Raw genomic sequence first — 21,822 nt, forward strand, 5'->3', positions numbered from 1 at the left:
CAAGTCCCCAAAGTTGATGATTTGGGTTGAATTAATAACGTTTGCCAGTAACTTACATACTAAATGAGTGTCTGGGTTGTTTTAACGAAGCTGGGTAATTAGAGAATGGGTTAGCTTGAAGAGATTTCTAACATTTGAAGAAGATAAAACAGATTGATAAATCTTGTGCGTAACAGGTGCCCGTTACTTGGACACTTCTTTGGTATTTTAATTACATTTTTATTGTGTAAATGTAAGAAGCTTCACCTTCATGTTTGACGTCACAGATCCTGTTTCAAAGCCCCGTTTTCTGTTTAAAGGTTGAACCACCTAGTCGCTCAATATAAATATACCAATTATCACAAACTCACACTGTGCATCAAAACACTGTTCAAACCCACAGACCTTTCTTTTTAAGTCTGACTGCAATCCCAAATGTTCAATATGTCAGACTTAAATAAAGCCCAAGAACTCGAGAACGTTTCTATCTGTAAAATGAGGCAGCCATTATCCTCGATCATCTATCTGTCTATCTCTCTGTCTTACGTAAACACAACACACTCCTGCCTCGTGGTGCCGAGATGGAAAATGGCAGCGTGATTGCATGCAGAATACAAAATGAGCTGCCGGGTTCCTGTGAGAGCTTCTGTGCAACAAACTGTCTCGACAACAGAAAGAAGAAATACGAGACAGAAAATGAAAGATTTAAATCGCCTCAATTTTCGTGTCTGGATGAGACTTTTAAGTTTGCAGACAAAGCTTCATTTTTCTTGACACCAAACTTAAATCCAGGTTAAGCACAAAAGTGTTTTTTGCTGCGCAGGATCTGATGCAATAACGTTAAAACCTTTGATGCTAGAGGTAAGGCCGGTTGGCGGTGAGAGCGGCGGTGAGCTCCAGTCGGAGGTAATTGGAGAAATTAGCTGCACAAGAAATATTGAATAAAATCAAAATGGAGACGACTTCAAACTGTCTGATTGCAGAGTTTGCCACAAGATAAAAGGAAAGAGTTGCTGACTTGTAGGAGAAGAATTGGGGAAACCTGAGAGCGAGTACTGGAGCTTCTCAGTATGACGAAGTCATTGAATTTGAGAAGTGGAAACAAAAGGTTGTGTGTTTAGAAAATCAACCCCAGGATGACAAACAGGAGTCAAATATAAATAAAACAGTATTTCTCGTGACCCAGAGCCCTTTGAATGTCTGCAGGGTGAAAGTCACGCTCCACCTGCTGCTGCTGCTTCAGGTGATGCTGCGAGCTCGATAACACACCTGGCCGGCTCTGCCAGCATATGGACGCCACCAGGGGAGGAAATGTAAGCCGCCATGGGGGGGGGGGGGGGGTTATTCCAGGTAACATATATCTGCTCTCTCCTGCTCTTTGTTCTTTGTTTGTGCTCTTGAATTGACAAATATCACATGTTTCATTCAGGGCACAATTTAAAAGGGATCAAAGATTATTTATCTGTTCCAAGCCGAGACAAATTTAATATATGTATTTTTGATGTTTCCTCAAAGACTAAATAAAAAACAATGACTAATCCTGCTCATGAGCAGATACACAGATACACAGATACACATTGGCAGAGGTTTGCCTTCTCCTTGTAGTTATGTTATGATCGGGCCTATTTTTCAACCTCAAATGCTTTCTCTACATGTTGAATGTAAGTGCACTAAAAGAAGTCTGAAGTTACATTTCTCAAGTCGAGCTTTGCCCCTGCTCAGTAAGTAGAGTCCATACTGGTCTGGATTATTATCTTTCATTCATAGCAGTTTTCCTTTGTTAATAAAATCCTTTCAACTCATCTTAAAGCAAGTGACGTCAACGTGTATTTGGCTTTCAAAGAGCTGAATCAATATGCATGTCTTATCCTACAGTACATGAACTCCACCGGTAAACACGTAAATAACATGTATTGGTGATGTCCTCTGCTCTTTTCCTCTCCATGTGGTTAGAATCAGAAGATATTTTTGTAAATATGTCGAAGCATCGATGCTTTTAAATGTCCGATTTGAAGGCAAACGTTCAAAATCCACACAGAGAGAAGGAAAAACACTTTGCTCTCCGTCACACAGCTCTGTCGTGTAGCTTCAAACTCCCTCAGGAGCGTCCGCTCTGACTAACTGTCCTCCAGAAACAGGTTGCCTTGTTCTCACGTTGGGGAAGAATCAGTTGCAAGATTTGTGTCCTCAGTTGGCTTTACCAAAAACCATCTAAAGCATGACAAACAGGAATCATCGCTGAAAAGCCTCCATAAAAATCCACCAATGTAGTCAAGTCAGACGATTACAATTTAAAAGTAATATCAAAAATAGAAGACAATAATGTTACAAAGATAAGACAACTACCTAATAAACAGGGTCAAGTCTTTATCATGCATCACCGTGGCACTCTTATTCTTCATTACAGACAGAAGACATTACAGGAAATGAGGGAGCGATAGCTGAACTCACAACCTTTAATTATGTTCTGCGTCAGAGGCTCTTAGCTCGTGATACCATAAATTCATTGTTGATGAAAATAAAAAGATCAAACAATTATCTTTTGAAAGAAACATCTCTGTCCTCTCCGTGTCAGTACCACCGGGGGGGAACCAACAGTGACACGAGTCGTGCAGAAAGGTGGTTATGAGAGGCTGCAGAGTAAAATGCTGTGACACAGGGAGTTGGATGGACTTTAAATAATGCATGGAGCGTCATCAGCTCTGTGTCAGAGATGCAGAGACTGGGTTCAGCCTGAGAGGCCCTGAGGTGCTACGTGACCTGCTGGATCTACAAGGCTCAACGAGCAGAAAAGAGGAACAGTTCAATTTGTAAATATCTCTTCACTCTTCGCCTGCATCTGAAGCTAACTGTCCTTCAGTGCCAACATCGCTGCAACAGCACGCTCCTGCAGACACACTGTGTACAACATCAGGAGGACACGTCCCCTGCTGACCCAGAAGGTGACGCAGGTTCTGGTCCAGGCTCTTGTCATCTCACTGCAACTCCCTCTTGGCTGGACTACCTTCATGTGCCATCCGACCTCTACAGCTCATCCAGAATTCAGCAGCCCGACTGATCTTTAACCCAAGTTCTCTCAGACTACACCGCTCCTCCGCTCCCTTCTCTGGTTTCTAGTGGCTCTGCTGTGAATGCATCCTACATCCAGGCCATGGTCAAACCATACACCTCGACTCGCTGCTCCCTCACTGCGAGTAGGACACAGATACCCCTCAGATAAAACCCGCCTGTTTGCAAAACTGGATTCAAAATGGTGGAACAAGCTGCCCATTGATATCAGATCAGCAGAAGGTCTTCACACCTCCCGCCGCAGACTGAAAACCCGTCTGTTTCGACAGCACCATGGCCAATAAAGATAAAAATAAAGATAATTCTTGCTTCTGAATGTCGCACTTACGTCGGTTTGACTTATTTGAAACTATTGTACTGCACTTAAAATGATTGCACCTATTTGAAGCTAATGTGAAGTAATTTAGTCTTAATCTGTTGCATTCTTCTGAACGACTGCAGCTGCAGACTTAACATTCAACATGAGATAAATGTCACTGGAAAGAACCCACCCTAGTTTCAGTTTAGTGAAACAATGGCCTTTAGCGGCGTTATCAATCAATCTTCTCTCTGTTTCCTCTGACATTTTGCACACCATCGCACAACATTTCTTTCAATAAAAAGTCCTAAAAGAAGGGGGGGAAAGCTGTCAGTAGCTTAGCTCGGTCGCTAACGGGACAATTAGTTTTGTTCCATCGAGTCCTGTCTCGTCCGTTCTTCTCCAACTCGTCGTATACCGAAGCTTGGTCAGTGCGCCCTCTGCACCTTTCAGCATCTGTATGTGACACTAACTCACTATCAGATAACTCCAATGTAAACAACCCTACACCACAAAGTCCACGCGTGGTGGTCGGGTCAAACAAATACAGATAAACAAATATCTTTAATACACGGGCCTTCTTGAAGAGGACTTAGTTTGCTTTGGGTTCAGTCTTTACTTGGTCCTCCTTCCGATCTTGTTGGCGAGACACTGGTACATGCATCAGCTGGGGACGTTTCATGGTGATATCTTTTAGTTCCATATGTTTGACCTTCTTCACCTTGTAAAATACAGTATGTTGACAATAAATATTTGTAATGCCAAATCAAAATGAGTTTTTCCCCAAACTCTGAGGCAGACATCTCTCCTTCAGCAGCACTTACATACGCCAAACCTCACCGTTTAATTCCCCTCTATATTCTGAAGGTTCTCACAGAGGGGTTTGTCCATATATCATTCATAACCTGATTTATGAAACATTTTATATTTTAAAAAATGGTGAAAAGTGATTTTCTTTTATGGCTGATTTATGAAGTGATGCAAAGACATATCCGAAATTTATTTTTAAAAACCTTTGACCCTAATATGCCAACATCCAACGTTCAGATTTCTGGAAATGAGAAAACTTGTAATACAATATATGATTGTCTTAATCTAAGTAATTAACTGGAGAAGTTTCATGGTGATATCTATTAGCAAAGATTTTACCCTATTCACCTGTAGCGTCTCCCCGGAAGCACCTTCAGTCTAAAAACTGGGTCAGAACAGCGAGAGAACCTCCGTCTGCAGGAGTCGGTTTTTGTTTTTGTGGGCTCCCCAAAGAGGAAAATAATACAGTCTGCTCCTTGATTACACTCCCTCCTGTTGTCTGTGTTATTCTGTTTGCTGTTCAGGTGAAATTGCTGTTATTGTTGGTATTATTGCTGCTTTATTCGACCGCATAATGCAGCAGACACAGACAGGAAGAAGAAGTGAGAATGAAATGAGAACATTTTCACTCCTCATCACGGGTATGTGCCAACATCATCCACTGAGCCAACAGGACAACATCCAAAAAGAAGATTTTTATTTTATTTTATTATTTCAAATAGTAAGAATCAAGAACAAAATGATATTAATTCAAAACCCAACAACTTTTACTTCTAAAGAAATGTTTATTTTTCTGCTCTTTCTCATCACTTCAAACTATACCCAGTATATGGAAGTGTGGCTCCGTCGTGTTACATCCCCCCGTTGGTGGATGTGTAAATGTGAAATGTGCTAATGTGTTGCTCCCAAAGCTCTGTGAACTCAGCTCTGGGTCATCCAACCTCGTACTCGGCTCAATCTGGGGATCTTGATGCTCTTGGGGTTAATGCAAGGCAAGGTTCAGTTTCATAATATTACATTCAGTTTCACGTTTACTGGAATTCAGTTTAAAACTAATAGATTGAATTTCAAATGATGCACTTCGTAGAAAGAAGATGAAATGGAAAGCGAAGCGGAAGTGCCTTAAACCTGCATTCTCTCTAATAACCAGCAGGGGCCGACTCCACTGGTCCGATTGTATAGAAGTCAATGAGAAAATGACCCGACTTATCACTTGATTTATTACCTCAGAAAACATTTTCCTGATGAGTTTATGGTTTCAATCTGTAGTTCCAAGTCTTCTTCAATAAAGCATGATGTTCATTTAGTAAATTATGTCACATTTAGAGAACAATAGACGATAAAGCAGCGTCTGCTTTTAGGCTACTTGGGATTAACAGGTCGAGGGTTTGGGTGCTCTCCGTGTCACAAAGAGATAAACAAATAAATATGTAATTTAATGTTAGCTATATACAATAATCCCATTATATCAAATACCATACGACAACTTTACTGCACTTTTATGTTACACTTCTAACCCATTAACATTCAGAGACACATTTTATACACTACATGAATTTGATAAATTAAGTTACTTTGCATATTCAGATTAATAATACAAAATTATAATAAATAAATCAATCATGATGTAATATTATAGATATAGATAAGACTTCATTGATCCCAGGATGGGGACATTTACAAGTTACCCAGCAGTATATAAAGTCATTAAAATGAGCTCCATCGTAGCCAACATTAAAGACACATCACTAATTATAAACATAATATAATCTATGTTATTCTGTAATTCTGCAGAATGAGTTTTGATGACAAAACCTTTTGAACACACTGTTGTTGCTTTTATTTAAGTAAAAGATACTTCTTCCACCCCTGGACACATCCTCAGTGTCTGATGTATACAAACTGTATCAGCTCTTTAGATATCCGTGCTCTTTCAGTCTTGTTTACCTCACGAATCTTTTATAAAACCATCCACAGAAGGCGGAGGCACACTCGCTCACAGCAACCTTTTTCCTCTCTTCCCTCCTCCCAACCGGCTCCCGGCTCCACCTGCAGAGCCGCCATCTAAAATTGATTACGGTGACATTTACTATTCATAGAAAAGGTTACTAGAGTAACCCTGTGCTGTGCCGCATGTTTGAGTGGAACATTATTCCCAAACAAATGAAGAGGCGCTCTTCACTGAAGCTGAATGACAAACTCGTTGTGTAATTATGAATAATATGCAGATCTGACTGCTTGATCAGGATTTTATTTCCCACTCTGAAACAAAATTATGGAATATTGTTGTATTTTATTTTTATATTTTCCTTTTCATACACCACATTTAGTTCTTCCTGTTAGTGGCCGAGTTAAAAGCACAATAAAGCAGCACGACTTTGAGCTTTACTTGAGTAAATATAGTACATTTTACTAATAAAGGAGGAAATTCACAAGTTACCCAGCAGTTCATAAACTAATTAAAATCAGCATAAGAGTGAACACATGAATGCATCACGAATTACAATCCAGTAATATAACAACGTATATATTCTTCTGAAATGGCCCATTCTGCATAATCAGTACTTTTACTTTTGGTACTTTAAGTATAAATTGATTCTTTATCTTAAGTAAAAAGATCTGAATACTTCAGAAGTCCAACTGAAATCACAAAAAGTGGTCGTTTTTTCACTTGCAGTCAAAAATGATGTCGGTGATTTTCAATTTCCATGAAATCAAACTTAATATTTGATACTTTTTACGGTCAGTATTAACCATATTTACATTCAGTAATTAGCAGTGTTATGGTAGTTTGTTTCACACTGGCACAACATGCAAAGATGACACTAAAAGATATAAAATATTAAGTTCTCCTATCTATGATTTCCTCAGAGAGCACAGATATCTATCTGTGATTAGAAGATGCCACGTCGACATTATGAAAGTTAGAATCACTTTAAGTGGCTGTACTTGTGCTTCCACACAGAGCTGCGTGTCAGCTGTTTGAACACGCTTCAGATTTTTTCCACTTGAAGTCACCCAGACAATTACAACAACAGCAGCCACGAGTTGGCGGATGAATGTTTCCGTTGGCTTGCTGCTAATAGTTTCCAGTCGCAGCGACGTGCTCGGTCGGCCATGATGAGTCCAATATGGAGGTGTTTTTCACACCGTGTGGGCGTCCATCTTGAAAGCTGAGAGGCCTCGTAGGAGACGGAGACGGAGGCTCTTCATACAATCAAACACGCTGCATCTCGCTGCTCTTTAATTAAACCGGTGCACGTTCAAGTGTTTCATCAGATGCATGCTGTGTTCACCTTTCAAGAAAGCTCCTCTACTTATGTAGTTTGGCGCATTATCCGCATCAGTTCTGTATAATGAGACCATTGACCATTTTTACATTTTCCTTGATTCAAAGCAACACTTGAAGTCTCAGCGTGAGAGCCGTGTTTGCTTAAGTGAAGCTTTGTTTCTTCACTTTCTATCTGTTTGTTAAATATGGGGCTACAACTGGGAGACAGTTAGCTTAGCTTAGCTTAGCACAAAGATTGGAGACAGAGGGAAACAACTAGTTGACTTGAGCATATAACATGTCAACATGTTGTTAAAGATATCTGTAACAGAAGGTTAAAAATAAAGGTTAACAAAATATAAATAAATCTGTAAAACCACAACTTGAAGTTTTATGTAATGTGACGTGTTGTCCGTTAACTTTAGCGGTGCTGGTCAGGCTAGCTGTTTCCACTCTTTATGCTAAGCTAAACAAGTTGGCAGCTAGCTGTAGAGACGTGAGAAAGCGAATAATATGTTGAGTTATTACTATAAATATCAGCTTAATTAAAGAGCTCTTACTTTTCTCATACTTTTTCTGTGATACGTTTGACATTACAGCCAAAGTCAGAACCTTGTCATTCAGCCGTGGGGAGGTGATGGAGGACGGCGCCGGTCTGCAGGCGGAGGGCGGCTGTGCGTTACCCCGGCCACATTTCAAAGACCCGTTTGAAGCCAGCAGGAGTGGGAGATGAAAGTCCTGGCACAGCACACTTTGACATCATCAAAACACAACTCCCTCACAACACTCAGCGGCTCTAATGGCTGTGTTAAAAGGTACTTTTAAATACACAGATTTACAAGTGGCCGCTGGCGTGGACCACGTGGTCTTTGTTCTGAAGCAACATGAATGAATTCTACATAATGAAACAGGAGAGCAGCCAGAGGAGATAAATAAAGGTTATTTATTTGAGAGTGAGTTAGTTCACGTCCAGGGAAAATGTGGAGTTTGCTTTAAGCCGTAAAAATGAAAAACGCAAATGTAGTGAAGTTTCATTTATTCAAATATATGAGAAGGGAGGAAAGGAGAGAATAACTTCAGAATAAGAGTAAATAAATAAAGTAGAAACAATAAAGGTAGTGGAGGGGAAGCAAGGAAGAAGGAAGGACAGAAGGAGGAAACGAGGGAAGAGGAAGTGCAGAAGGAAAGACACAAGTGAAGAATGAGGGAGAGAAGGGAGGAAATAACTGAGTAAAAGATGGTGGAAGCATTAAAGAAGGGTTAAAGAAGAGTAGACAGAAGAAAGTATAAAGCATGGAAGGAGGAAATGAGGGAATAATAAAAGGAAGTGCAGAAGAAGAAACAAGAAAGGATGAAGGACAGAAGGGAAGGAATAAAAGCAGTTAGTGAAGAAGAGGAAAGAAAGGAAATAAGGTATAAAGGAAGGCTAGAGAGAGGAAGAGGAAGTGCAGAAGAAGAAAAGACGAGAGGAAGAAGTAAGAAGAACAGAAACAACGGAAAGAGAAAGAAGGAACAGAAAAGGGTCAAAGAATTCAAGATTAGTTCTATTTTAAAAGTCTTAACTTAATAATAACTGCAGCAATAAGATAAATGTAAAGAAAAACACAATTTCCCCCCAAAATAAAAGCACCAGTGCCTTTAAAATGTATATTCATGTTTCTTGTTCACCTGTAATGGAGAGAGGACATGCTGATGTTAAGCACGTTTAACTTTTACAACACGCCATCTTAGTTTAGCGTGTTAGCATGCTAACAGCTGAAATCTATCTAAAGACGAGTGATGGGATGAAGTCCATTAGGATGAATCCTCTGGGGAACGTGAACGTCTGAACCACAACGTGTGTCAACGCATGTAGATGTTGAGATATTTCACTGCATGTGTGGAAACATCAGTGGGATTCATCCTCTGAGGATCAAGAAATAAATCCCAAGTGCAGCATCTGTGCGTCGTGTGTGTGACGATGTTTTACTGAACGCGGCGCTGCAGCAACAAACATGAAAAGCCTCCACCTTTATTTATAATGTGCAAAGTATGAGCGAGCCGTGCTTTAGAGGAGAGACAAGTGCAAGTCCTTTCTTCCTCTGAAAAACAGCTTGTGACATTTGAGAGATAATTGACACTGCACCCCCCCCCCACCTTCGGCAGCCTCGCTCCCTGCAGTCGTTCATTTTTCCCAGGAGTGACCCCGCTTGCTCCGGCGAAGTGCTCTTCACAAGGTTGTCGTCAGAAAAGGTCAGATCCAGAGAGCGAACGAGGCATGCAAGAAATGAGATGGGAGATCCCCGGCATCCATCTCGCTGTCTGGATCAAGACACCAGGCTGACCTTTCACAGTGTATCAGCCTCAACAAGCTAACAAAGTGCACGTGGGAGCGCGGCGCACGTTGGTGTGAGTGTGTTTATACGACACTGAAGGAAGAAACAGAGACAGGAAGTCTCAGATGTATTATGTTTACCTGCAACTTGTTGTTTTCCTAACGTTCACTGAATCCAGTCGTGGACAGTAAGTACATTAAGTGCTGCACTTAAATACAACGTTGAGATACTTTACTTGAGTATTTACCTTTTCTGCTACTTTATACTACAACAAATCATTTAATAAAACTTTATTGTATGTATCATTACAAACAATAAGTTCCTCATTTACCAGCTGCAACATTAAAGAGATTAATATATTAATGCTTCAATAATAATAATTCAATAATATAAAATAGGGTTAGCTTACCTTTCATTGTGTTTATATTTAAAGTTATTAAAGTCAACCTGTGCGGCAACAATTAAACAACCACACATTTATTTACATCTAAAACTGTGCAAAACTCACTTACAGTACAATAGGTTTGTGCATTAATAGTGACTTTTAATGTACATTTAAACTATTGTTCTTATTTACACTATTTCTGCATTTAACACACTTAATCATGAATCTCATTCTTCAGCATTACTATTGTTATATATTGTAGTTTGCTTATTTTTTACATATCTCTTATTTATATTTGTAGTATAATGCACATATCGATACACCCCGGGATCGATGATGTATTTCTGATATTGATCTGTTGATAATTTGTTTATTTAGTCAAAAGAATTACAGATAAATCACAATTTATACAAAAGAAACAACAAGGTGACGTCTTTAAATTGCTTGTTTTGTCCAAAAAACCCAAATAATTAGTCAACAATTATCTTAAAGCTAAGCATGTATGATTCTTTGTGATGAAATAGAGGATACTGCAGGAATGTATCTTAGTATGATTATTAATGTCCACATATCTTTGTGCTACCTGTAAATCAGTGATTGTTCATTTATTTGGTGGATATTTGTGCAAATATTGTACTTTTTACTTCACTACAATTATTTCACATTGTTTGAAATATACTGATTTTATGACAAAAGTGTATTTTACAACAACTTTAATGTTTTATTTCACGATGAAAAGTCAGTTTATTTAAAGTTATTATGAATAAATGGTGATTGCAGGCGTGTTTTTCACTGAATCATTCAGCGATATAGAAAATCTTTGAGATGATTACTTTAAGGTTTTGTTAAACTGTGTTGTTGGATCCAGATGTGCCGCAGCATCAGTGGAACAGCAGCAGCTGCACTCGAGTGCGTCGGCCCTCAGAGCTCAATGCACCGCAGAACACAGAAAACACTACAAACAAAAACACGTGCAGGCATTTACAAGAAACGCTGCAAAGTGAGAACAAAAATAAATACGCACACGTTTGTTGTCCCACCAAAAAAATTAATTTTTAGCTAATTTTCCAAAACCACTTACGGATATCAGACTTCCAACAACTCCTCGTGTCCCAGCCGTGTGCATCACTCTTTAGTGTCCTCTGGAAACAGTTCCCATTGTCGTGTGGGGCTACTTGCAACATGTGTGTGTACTTTAAATCCCTTTATACATTAAATCACTTATAGGAGACAAAGAGTAAACCTTCCCTTTGACCGTCACAAACCACGGGGACAAAAAATGTAAGAATTTTGAAAAGGTTTATTACTTGTGCAATAATTTAGGCTTCCAGTATTTTAAAAAATATCATGTCTGTGACAAGCGACACACGTCTAAAATATACTGGTTATTTTTTTTACTTCTGTAACAAAATGGACTGCCTTTAAATTCCTGTGAACATATTGCTCCAATAATTAAACAGATCACGATTACATTCCCTTTAACACCTACTGAAGGCAACACATCATAATATATTAAAGAATGTGTCGCAATAACATCGAATAAAGTGATGAAGGCTTTCTTAATAAATACTGTCCTTTAAAACATCGTAGCTATTATTACAAAGTGAGACCAAGCGTCACCAAAACTACAGCAGTCAGCACTTAACATACAGTGATGTCATTTACATCTAGAGTTAATGTAAAAACTGTGCACAGAATACAGGAGCTACCATTGATAGTAGTAGTAATATGGCACACATGAGCTAAATACTCAGCATTTAGAAGATATCCTGGGCATCTGGACGGCGAGGGCTTGGAGCCAGAGACAGATTAATTTATCAAATTATAAATATCAAGCTGGAAATGTGACAACAGTCTTATTAGACGGGGGAAACCCTCAGATACTTAAACTGGAGATTAAGCGTTTAAAACGTTTCTGCTGCCAAACAAGAAAACACCTTCTGGACATTTATTTAGGAAGGTGGCGACACAAATCTAGCTCCAAGCCCGTGAGCCGGGGGTTTGGGAATCTGTTTTTCTATCGTCTCTAATCCGTCTCCGTGATCTTTCTATCAACGCACCGGGCTTCTTCTACTGCTTCGACGTTTTCATTCCAATACTGTTGTATTCTGGACACACTTACAGCAACGGTGGATAACGCAGGAGGAGAGTTTGTTCAGTTGGAGTCCTGCACCTCCGCAGCTGAAGCCTCTCCGTCCGCACCGACATCCGACTGATCCTCACCTGGGAAGCAGAGAACATGCAGACGCTGGATCACTGCACAATCTTTGATTTCTGTCATTGTTTGTTTTTGTGCATGAACGAGATATAAAGGTGAGTCTGTACTTTCATCAAAACAAGAATCTACAGCCGTGAACTAAACGCTAACATCAGTACGCTAACAGACGTTGTTGTTTGCAAGAGAGAGGAAATTAGAGATCTTCATCAGATTAGCTACAACAGTAAAGCAGCTGATGATGATGTCATGTTAGATGAAAGCTTTTCTCAGGGGCCATTTTCTTCACTAAAACCTTACTGTTTAAAACCGAGTTCTCTTCGTCACAGAGTCTCAGCGACCTCACGCTCGTCCTCACCTGCAGTTTGTTTGTCTGCACTCGGCTTCTCAGTCTTGGCGTCCGGAGAGCTCGGCTCGTCTGGTGGCCAGCGCAGCTCGCCGCTCTCCACATCGGCTCCGTCCGTTTGCTCGACCACGATGGAGGGAAGCCTCTTGGACAGCTTTGGATACCTTTCATGGGTATCTGGGAAGATCTGATCAAAGCTTATGTAAGGTTTAACTAGAGGGTTATTCAATTTGAAGAATTGCTCACAGCACGGGGAAGAACAACAATGCGGTAATAATCGGATTAGGAAAGCTGTGTGCATCAGTGAAAGATGAGCAGCTGGACTTCACTGACTCCTTACTTAGATCTCTAACTTGAAATGTGCATATGCTTGTGACGCTACCTTTTCTAATTATTGTTTGTAATTGCTTCTTACATTGTGTTATTATATTATATTGTATTTGTATATGTACTAATGATTGTTTTTCTTTAATGGAGCCTCCCAGCGAAAGTGTTTCACACGATTGTACAAGTGATGATAAATATCATCGTCTGTTTCCACCAAAGAAAGTCCTTTCAGCAGATATCAGTCTGAAAACAGACATTGGGAGAATTGATGAAACCAAACATCTCACTGACACCATGAAATACAGCAGGAGTGATCACTCGTTCCACTAAATGATGAAACCAAATAAATGGTACAGTAGTGGAAGATAAATCACTCAGCTGGATAAGACGCACAACCTCACACACACGCAGCAGGACTGAGTCCAACTCATGACCTTCGTCACGTCAACCCACATTTTACTCTGGCTCATCACTCCTGTGACTCACCACTGTGTGCTTTCTACTCCAATAAAACAGGACTGGTTTGAAGTCATCTAAACACACACACACACACACACACACACACACACACACCTGGAAGGATACTGCGCCTTGATCAGCTCCTGCTCCACCCCCGCTGAAGTCCTCTGTGCCGGGTTCCAGTGAGTTCATCACCTCAGTCATCCTGGAGGGAAACATGTGGAGATGATCACCAATCTGTCTACACACGACACACTCATTCCTCTACTTCTAATTACTGACCAACATCGGGAAGAAACTGTCAAACTCCCACATTTATACAATATTTGCTCATTTAAACATAATAATTAAGGCTGGACGAAATAGTTTGAAGCTTTGGAGATTCATTCATAATGTTGACATGCATCACTTCTGGTGAAACCAACGACGGTGTGCATGCGAGCCGCTGTGTCTTTAAAGAAACAACCAAGTCTTTTGCTCACTTGACTTTTACACGAGACGAGTTGTCAGAAACACCACTTTCCATACAATCAGACTGGCAGTTGCTGTTGCCATGGGGACAGTATGCCTCTGATTGTCTGAGTAGTACACTTTGCCTGAGCGCACAACCAAGGCCGACAGCTGATTTGGGGGTATTCATGTGTGCCGTGACGTAGCAATTACCGCCGTCAGGATTGAGGTTTGGCGGCGGCGGCAGCGTCGTGACACTTTTCTGTGAAACCTGGAGTTGCTTCTCGCCCTTCATCATGAGCAGACAATACAGCCTCATCATCAGAGGCTCGTATTGTTCCTCTGGAGGGAATCTGTGCGGACAGTGCGGGCGCTCTCGTGAAGGTAGCGACTGGAGAAGAGGCCTGCACATGATGCCCGTCTGATCCCCGAGGCGTGCAGTCACTGACGCGTAACAGACACAAGAATTTAAATGTTGATGCCAGGCGAGACGCTTCTGTCAAGCTTTTTTTTTTCCTCTCTCTTTCTCCAGCTGAATAATTATAATGTCTTATTCGAGACATTAGGTCTGAACAGGGTTATCCATGTGTTATGTGTGTTTACTTTGCAGGAAGCTGCTTCACTTTCCACCTCAACAGAGAAATTAAATGATAAGACTCTTTACATTTTCAGCTGGTTTCAACTGGTGGTTCGAATTATGGCATCTTGCATGTTTAAGTATGTAATATATCCGTTACGGGTCTTGAGTTGTGTGTTTTGTGTTATTATAAATGCCACTTAAGTGAAGATTTCTTTCTCCTTGAGGTATGAGATGTTGCTCAAATGAGGCAGTGACTCAATATTTTTTAACATGACAACTGAAATTGATCTTAAACTCATAAGAAACAGATTTCTGAGCTGGGAACTACAAATATTAAAGCTGTGGAGTTTCCATGTAAACACATTTTATTAGTTGTTTCTCACTAAAACTCATTGTTTTTATTTACAAAAAAATATATAAATTTGACATTATTTATGTTTATATACTTGGATTCTTGTAGGTAAAAATAATAATTATATTGTAAAGGGAAGCGATGAAGTTCTTTGACAAAAAAAACTAAATTCTTCTTTTTTTCTTGTACATTTAACACTTTGAGACTTTTCTCAGAATATCTTTCACCCCTCAGTAAAAATGTTTCAAACATACAATGGCCCCAACTAAGACGCTACATGTTAGCGTGCTAGCTGTCTTCTTCTTCTTCTTCTTCTTCTTCTTCTTCTTCTTCTTCTTCTTCTTCTTCTTCTTCTTCTTCTTCTTCTTCTTCTTCTTCTTCTTCTTCTTCTTCTGTGTCTTAGTTGGTGAATTGCTGCAGCTCTTATCAGATTAACCAAAGGCACCACTAGTGGTGAAAACCTTTAAGCATCCACTGAAACTTCAACTAAGTGTTGGAAGAAGTATTAAGAAGTAAAGATATAAAATAATATATATGTAAAAGTACTTTGTTACAGTCCTGCATTCCAAATCATATTTTATGGAAGTACCATCAGCGAAATAGTATCAAAAGTAAAAGTACTAATGATGCCGCAGAATGGCCATCACAGTATTATTATTATTATTATTATTATTGTTATTATTATTATTATCATTATTATTATTATTATTATTATTATTATTATTATTATTATTATTATCAGTATTATTATTATTATTATTATCATTATCCATCCATCCATCCATCGTCTACCGCTTATCCGGGATCGGGTCGCGGGGGCAGCAGCTCCAGTAAGGAACCCCAATCTTCCCTTCTCCGGGCCACATCCTACAGCTCCGACTGGGGGATCCTGAGGCGTTCCCAGTGAGGAGATATAATCTCTCCACCAAGTCCTGGGTCCTCCCTAGGGAGGCGCCCAGGTGGCTCCTCACTAGATGAACCACCTCAACTGGCTCCTTTCAACGTAAAGGAGCAGCGGCTCTACTCCGAGCCTCTCACGGATGGCTGAGCTTCTCACCCTATCTCTAAGGGAGACGCCACCCGTCTGAGAAAACCCATTTCGGCCGCTTGTACCCGTGATCTCGTTCTTTCGGTCATGACCCAGTCTTCATGACCATAGGTGAGGGTAGGAACGAAGATCGACCGGTATATTGAGAGCTTTGCCTTCTGGCTCAGCTCTCTTTTCGTCACAACGGTGCGGTAAAGTGACTGTAATACCGCCCCCGCTGCTCCGATTCTCCGGCCAATCTCTCGCTCCATTGTCCCCTCACTCGCGAACAAGACCCCGAGGTACTTGAACTCCTTCACTTGGGGTAATGGCTCATTCCCTACCCGGAGTAGGCAATCCACCGGTTTCCTGCTGAGAGCCATGGCCTCAGATTTGGAGGTGCTGATCCTCATCCCAACCGCTGCACACTCTGCTGCGAACCGATCCAGTGACTGTTGAAGGTCACAGACCGATGATGCCATAAGGACCACATCATCTGCAAAGAGCAGCGATGAGATCCTCAGGTCACCGAACTGCAACCCCTCTCCTCCACGACTACGCCTCGATATCCTATCCATGAAAATCACGAACAGGATTGGTGATAAAGCGCAGCCCTGGCGGAGGCCAACATTCACGGGAAACGAGTCCGACTTACTGCCGAGTATCCGGACACAACTCTCGCTTTGGGCGTACAGGGATTGGATGGCCCTCAAAAGTGACCCCCTCACCCCATACTCCCGCAGCACCTCCCATAGTATCACCCAGGGGACCCGGTCATACGCCTTCTCCAGATCCACAAAACACATGTAGACCAGATGGGCGTACTCCCAGGCCCCCTCCAGGATCCTTGCAAGAGTAAAGAGTTGGTCTGTTGTTCCACGACCAGGACAGAATCCGCATTGTTCCTCTTCAATCAGAGGTTCGACTACCGGCCGAACCCTCCTTTCCAGTACCTTGGAGTAGACTTTACCAGGGAGGCTGAGAAGTGTGATACCACTCTCTGGTCCCCCTTTTTAAATAGGGGAACCACCACCCCGGTCTGCCAACCCCTAGGTACTGTCCCAGACTTCCACTCAATGTTGACGAGGCGTGTCAACCAAGACAGCCCCTCAACACCCAAAGCCTTCAGCATTTCTGGACGGATCTCATCAACCCCTGCGGCTTTGCCACTGTGGAGTTGTTTGACTACCTCAGTGACTTCCATCAGGGAAATTGACAATGATCCCCCATCAGCTGCCAGCTCTGCCTCAACCATAGAGGGCGTGATAGTCGGATTCAGGAGTTCCTCAAAGTGCTCCTTCCAGCGGCCGATAACCTTCTCAGTTGAAGTCAGCAGGGTCCCACCCTTGCTGTACACAGCTTGGATGGTTCCTCGCTTCCCCCTCCTGAGGTGCTGGATGGTTTTCCAGAAGCACCTTGGTGCCGACCGAAAGTCCTTCTCCATAGCTTATCTGAACTTCTCCCACACCCGCTGCTTTGCCTCTGACACGGCAGAAGCTGCCGCCCTTCTAGTCCTTCGATACCCTGCAACTGTTTCCGGAGTCCTCCCGGATAACATAACCCGGAAGGGCTCCTTCTTCAGTCGGACGGCTTCCCTGACCACCGGGGTCCACCACGGTGTTCGAGGGTTACCGCCCCTTGAGGCACCTAAGACCTTGAAACCACAGCTCATCACCCAGGTTCCAGAGCCAAGACTGTGCGTGGAGGTAAGCCCGACCAGATCCAACTGGTAGCGATCCACCTCCCGCACTAGTTCCGGCTCCTTCCCCCACAGAGAGGTGACGTTCCACGTCCCCAGAGCCAGCCTCTGCTGCCCGGGTCTGGTCCGTCGAGGTCCCTGACCATCACTGCCACCCGTGTGACAGCGCACCCGACCCCAGCGGTTTTTCCCATGAGTGGTGGGCCCACAGGATGGATGGATGGGAGGCACCACGTAGCTTCTTCGGGCAGTGCCCGACCGGGCTCCGTGGCAAACCCGGCCACCAGGCGCTCGCTGTCGGGCCTTCCCTCTGGGCCTGGCTCCAGACGGGGGCCCCGGGCTTCCTCCGGGCAGGGTCTCTCCTTTCCTTTTCCTTTCTTTCATGAAGTCGTTTTTGAACCATTCTTAGTCTGGCCCCTCACCTGAGACCAATTTGCCTTGGGAGACCCTACCAGGAGCACTAGGCTCCAGATAACACAGCTCTCAGGTTCATAGGGACACACAAACCTCTCCACCACGATAAGGTGATGGTTCCCAGAGAGGTATTATCATTATTATTATTATTATTATTATTATTATTATTATTATCAGTATTATTATTATTATTATTATTATTATTATTATTATTATTATTATTATTATTATTATTATTATTATTATTATTATTATATATAAGCAGCATTTTCTTGTTGTATGGTGGATGTGAAGCTACTTTTAACTACTTTATCTACTGTTGGGTAGTTTAATTTATAACAAAGCATCATATTTTAGTTTGTTTAATCTTAATTCTGTTGCAAAGTATAGCTGTCAGATACATGTAATACAATATTTCCATCTGAAATGTATTGGATTGCATGAAATGAAAATACTCAGGTGAAGTACATACCTCAAATTTGTACTTAGAGTAACTGTACTTAGTTATATTCCACCACTGCAAGAATCCAATGCAACGCCCTCAAATCGCATATTTTATGTTATTGATAGTCAAATAAACGTATAGATTCATTTTTAAAGTTATTTTTCAAGCAAAAATGACCAAATACCAGTTTATCAGTTGTCTTATTGATAATAACTTGAATATCTTTTGTGGGTTTTGGACTGATGGTTGAATTAAATGATTAGTTGTCAACTCTTAAATTAATCGGCAACTATTTTGATAATCGATTAATTGCTTTAAGTATTTTTTTATGGAAAGAAAAGTCAAATTTCTCAGATTCAAACTTTTTAAATGTGAATATGTTCTGGTTTCTCTACTCCTCTAGGAAATGTTTGAGTTGAGGACAAAACAAGACATTTTAGGAAATCATCTTGGACTTTTTACTATTTTCTGACATTTTATAGACCAAGCATCTAAAATGAAAATAATTGTTAGTTGCAGCCATAATTTGAGGACATCCTGTTGGATTTTAAGAGATTTTAACCTGCATTTTTCACTGTTTTCTGATTTTATAGACTAATAAATAGCCGGCAGATGAATTGATAATGAAAACAATTGTTAGACGCTGCCAAGAAAATCATCTGTACAAGCCAAAAACCCACAGCAGCATCCTGATGTACTGCAGCATCACACTTCAGTTTGAAGCCAGATACTTGCACTTATGAAACACAATAAAAAACATTTCTTCTTGCAGCCACTGTCTCATTTCCATTTTTTGTGTTTGCTGTGTGCATCTGGTGTGACCTCACAGATTAAAATTCCTCCTCTTCTTCTGTCCATCATGAGATTCATCACGATGGAGACGGTCCAGTTAAAGGAGCAGCGAGTTCCCAAAATGTGCATCCTCCAGGACTGTGCGACAATCACTTTAATTCCACTATTTCATATTTGCAGATACTGGATATTGATAGAATGACCGCTCTGCTCTCTCTCCTCTTATCTCCCCAGCTGCAAAATATTTGTTATTTTATTGTTCTGCTGTTAAATAGCCAGCAGCAACACCACCTCCTCAAATGCAGCTTCCTCGGATAAATCCAGTAAGTTTTTATAGCCCATGGACTTGAAATAAAAATTCAATCCATGCCCAAATATAGTGATACTCTTTTCCAGCCTTCTGAAATTTTCCACTGCTCTGTTTTTGTTTAATATCTCCTGTGTTTGTTGCCCTAATTCACATTTCCTGTTCTATTTTTTGCCTCAAATGGTATAGAAACTTTTGCATTGGATACATATTGATAACAATATATATGATTAATAAATGTGCATATTTGGAGCACACATTTACCTGCATGGCACAGACAACAGGTAGCCACTTTACTAAAGGTAGCAGATGCTATTTATAGATTTAAACATAAAACACAGCTTCTGCTATACACCTACACTTACACAATCCCACACACTGAGCTGAGTGCAGAAAACCGACAAGGTGAAACAGGTTTTATTAATTTTCAAAAACCTATTAGGTGCATTTTAAATGATTAAACTCATCAGGCATTTTAGTTTTATCAAAATAAATAAAAGCAGTTTTTTTTTTAGTGTTGATTGTATTCAGAGGTTAAAATAAAAGCTCCGTACCTGTCTGCAGGCTGATCCAGTGTCTCAGAGCAGGAAGGTCTCCGTCCTCCGCTGCTTCATCACACTGATGCTGATGATGATGATGATGATGCTGATGATGATGATGATGATGATGCGGGCTGTTGTGGGCGACGACAGGCGCGGAGCGCGCGAGGCTCCCGGTGAAGTTGCCGCTCGTATCGAAGTGTTTCGAGACTGCGCAGTGGAGCGGGACCGGTGTTGCGTTCATGGGCTTTTTGAAATGTTGTGATTTACGTTTTATTGAAGTAAAAGTATCAATAACACAGTGTATTGTTATTATGTTTTGTTACAAGGCATTCAAAAAGTAAGTATCCTATTAATATCAAAAAATACTTTGAGTACTAAAAGTAAAATCACTAATTTTGCAGAATGGCCAATTTCATAGTAATACATATTATATTATTGGATTATGATACTTTAATATTGCTGTTGGTAAATGTGGGTCTAGTTTAATTTATTAATATAAATAGTGTGTATATATAGCATATCAATTAACAGATGGATAGCTTATGAATTCCAGAATTTATTTGTAGATTATTTTAGAAAAGTCCTACATTCAAAAGTTACTTAAAGTAAAGTTAGAGCATCAAAATATACTTAAAGTGAATACTCATTATGTAGAATGGCCCATTTCAGAAAATATATATTATATTACTTGATTATAATTATTGATGTATTAATGTGCACATTGCTGCTGGTTAAAGTGGAGCATATTTTTTATTTCATACTGCCCGGGAGCTTGTGATTTTAACCAAGGGATCAATCCTCGAGATTTACGAGGAGCACTTTAAGGCAGCAACTAATCAAAGTTTAACCAAGCAGCCGTTGGTGGTTTTAAATTAGCTACCGTTGTTAGCAGTTAGCTACATTTGTCAGGTAATTTGACACATTTAATTCGTTAAAACTTACATTTAGAGACACATGAAGATGTTTTCTCTTTTATAAGCCTGTTTTATGTTATAACATGTAAGTAATGGTAGTGAAGGGTTCTGTAATGCTAGCTATCAAACAGCGACAAAGCTTATGTTAGCAATGAAATATACTTCTTTGTTTTAGCTAACGTTAGCATTAATGTCAATTAAACCAGAACAGAGACAAATAATTAGCTTTTTATTTTATCCCAGGAACAGTGATAGTAAATATATACTTGTGAGCTGTGTCTCCCTCTAGTGTGCAAGTATATGTGCTTTTATACTTTCTATGACAGTGTGTAGTCACGACATGAGTAATGTACTTATTATATTATTACCCTGGGAAGGGGGAATCATTTTAAGCCTTTTAAGTAAAAATAGTAAAATTCTTGCATTCAAAATCAAAAAGTTCAGTACAGTACAAAAGCATTAGCATAAAAATGTACTTAAACTACGAAAAGTAGAAATACTCATTTTGAAGAATGGCCAATTTCAGACTAATGTTTATTTTATTATATAATTGGGTTATAATTATTGATGCATTAATATGTAAATCACTTTAATGTTGCAGCTGGTAAAGGTGGAGCATGTTTATTTATGACTAGTGGAGTAGAAATATGAACAGGCTGATAATATAAATACTCAAATAAAGTACAAGTATCTCAAATTGTACTTGGTGGTAGTGGTGGAAGAAGTACTCAGATATTTTACTTAAATAAAACTAGAATTTCCACAAAAGTATTAGCATTAAAATATACTTGAAATCCCAAAAGTATTCAGGAAGTACTCCAATATG

General features: G+C 40.4%; 1 protein-coding gene across 1 annotated transcript; it reads right to left on the reverse strand.

Moving 5' to 3' along the window:
• Positions 1–11,409: 11,409 nt before the first annotated feature.
• On the reverse strand, positions 11,410–20,278 carry LOC115026996 (protein LBH-like). The gene is made up of 4 exons (XM_029459953.1): positions 20,095–20,278; positions 13,601–13,679; positions 12,701–12,875; positions 11,410–12,350 (listed from the first exon to the last, which is right to left on the reverse strand). Exons 2-4 carry the CDS (start codon positions 13,676–13,678, stop codon positions 12,283–12,285), a joined length of 321 nt encoding a protein of 106 aa, XP_029315813.1. The 5' UTR covers position 13,679; positions 20,095–20,278; the 3' UTR covers positions 11,410–12,282.
• Between the last annotated feature and the right edge of the window lie 1,544 nt (positions 20,279–21,822).

Source organism: Cottoperca gobio, chromosome 22 (genome assembly GCF_900634415.1).
Source record: "Cottoperca gobio chromosome 22, fCotGob3.1, whole genome shotgun sequence".
Taxonomy (NCBI): domain Eukaryota; kingdom Metazoa; phylum Chordata; class Actinopteri; order Perciformes; family Bovichtidae; genus Cottoperca; species Cottoperca gobio.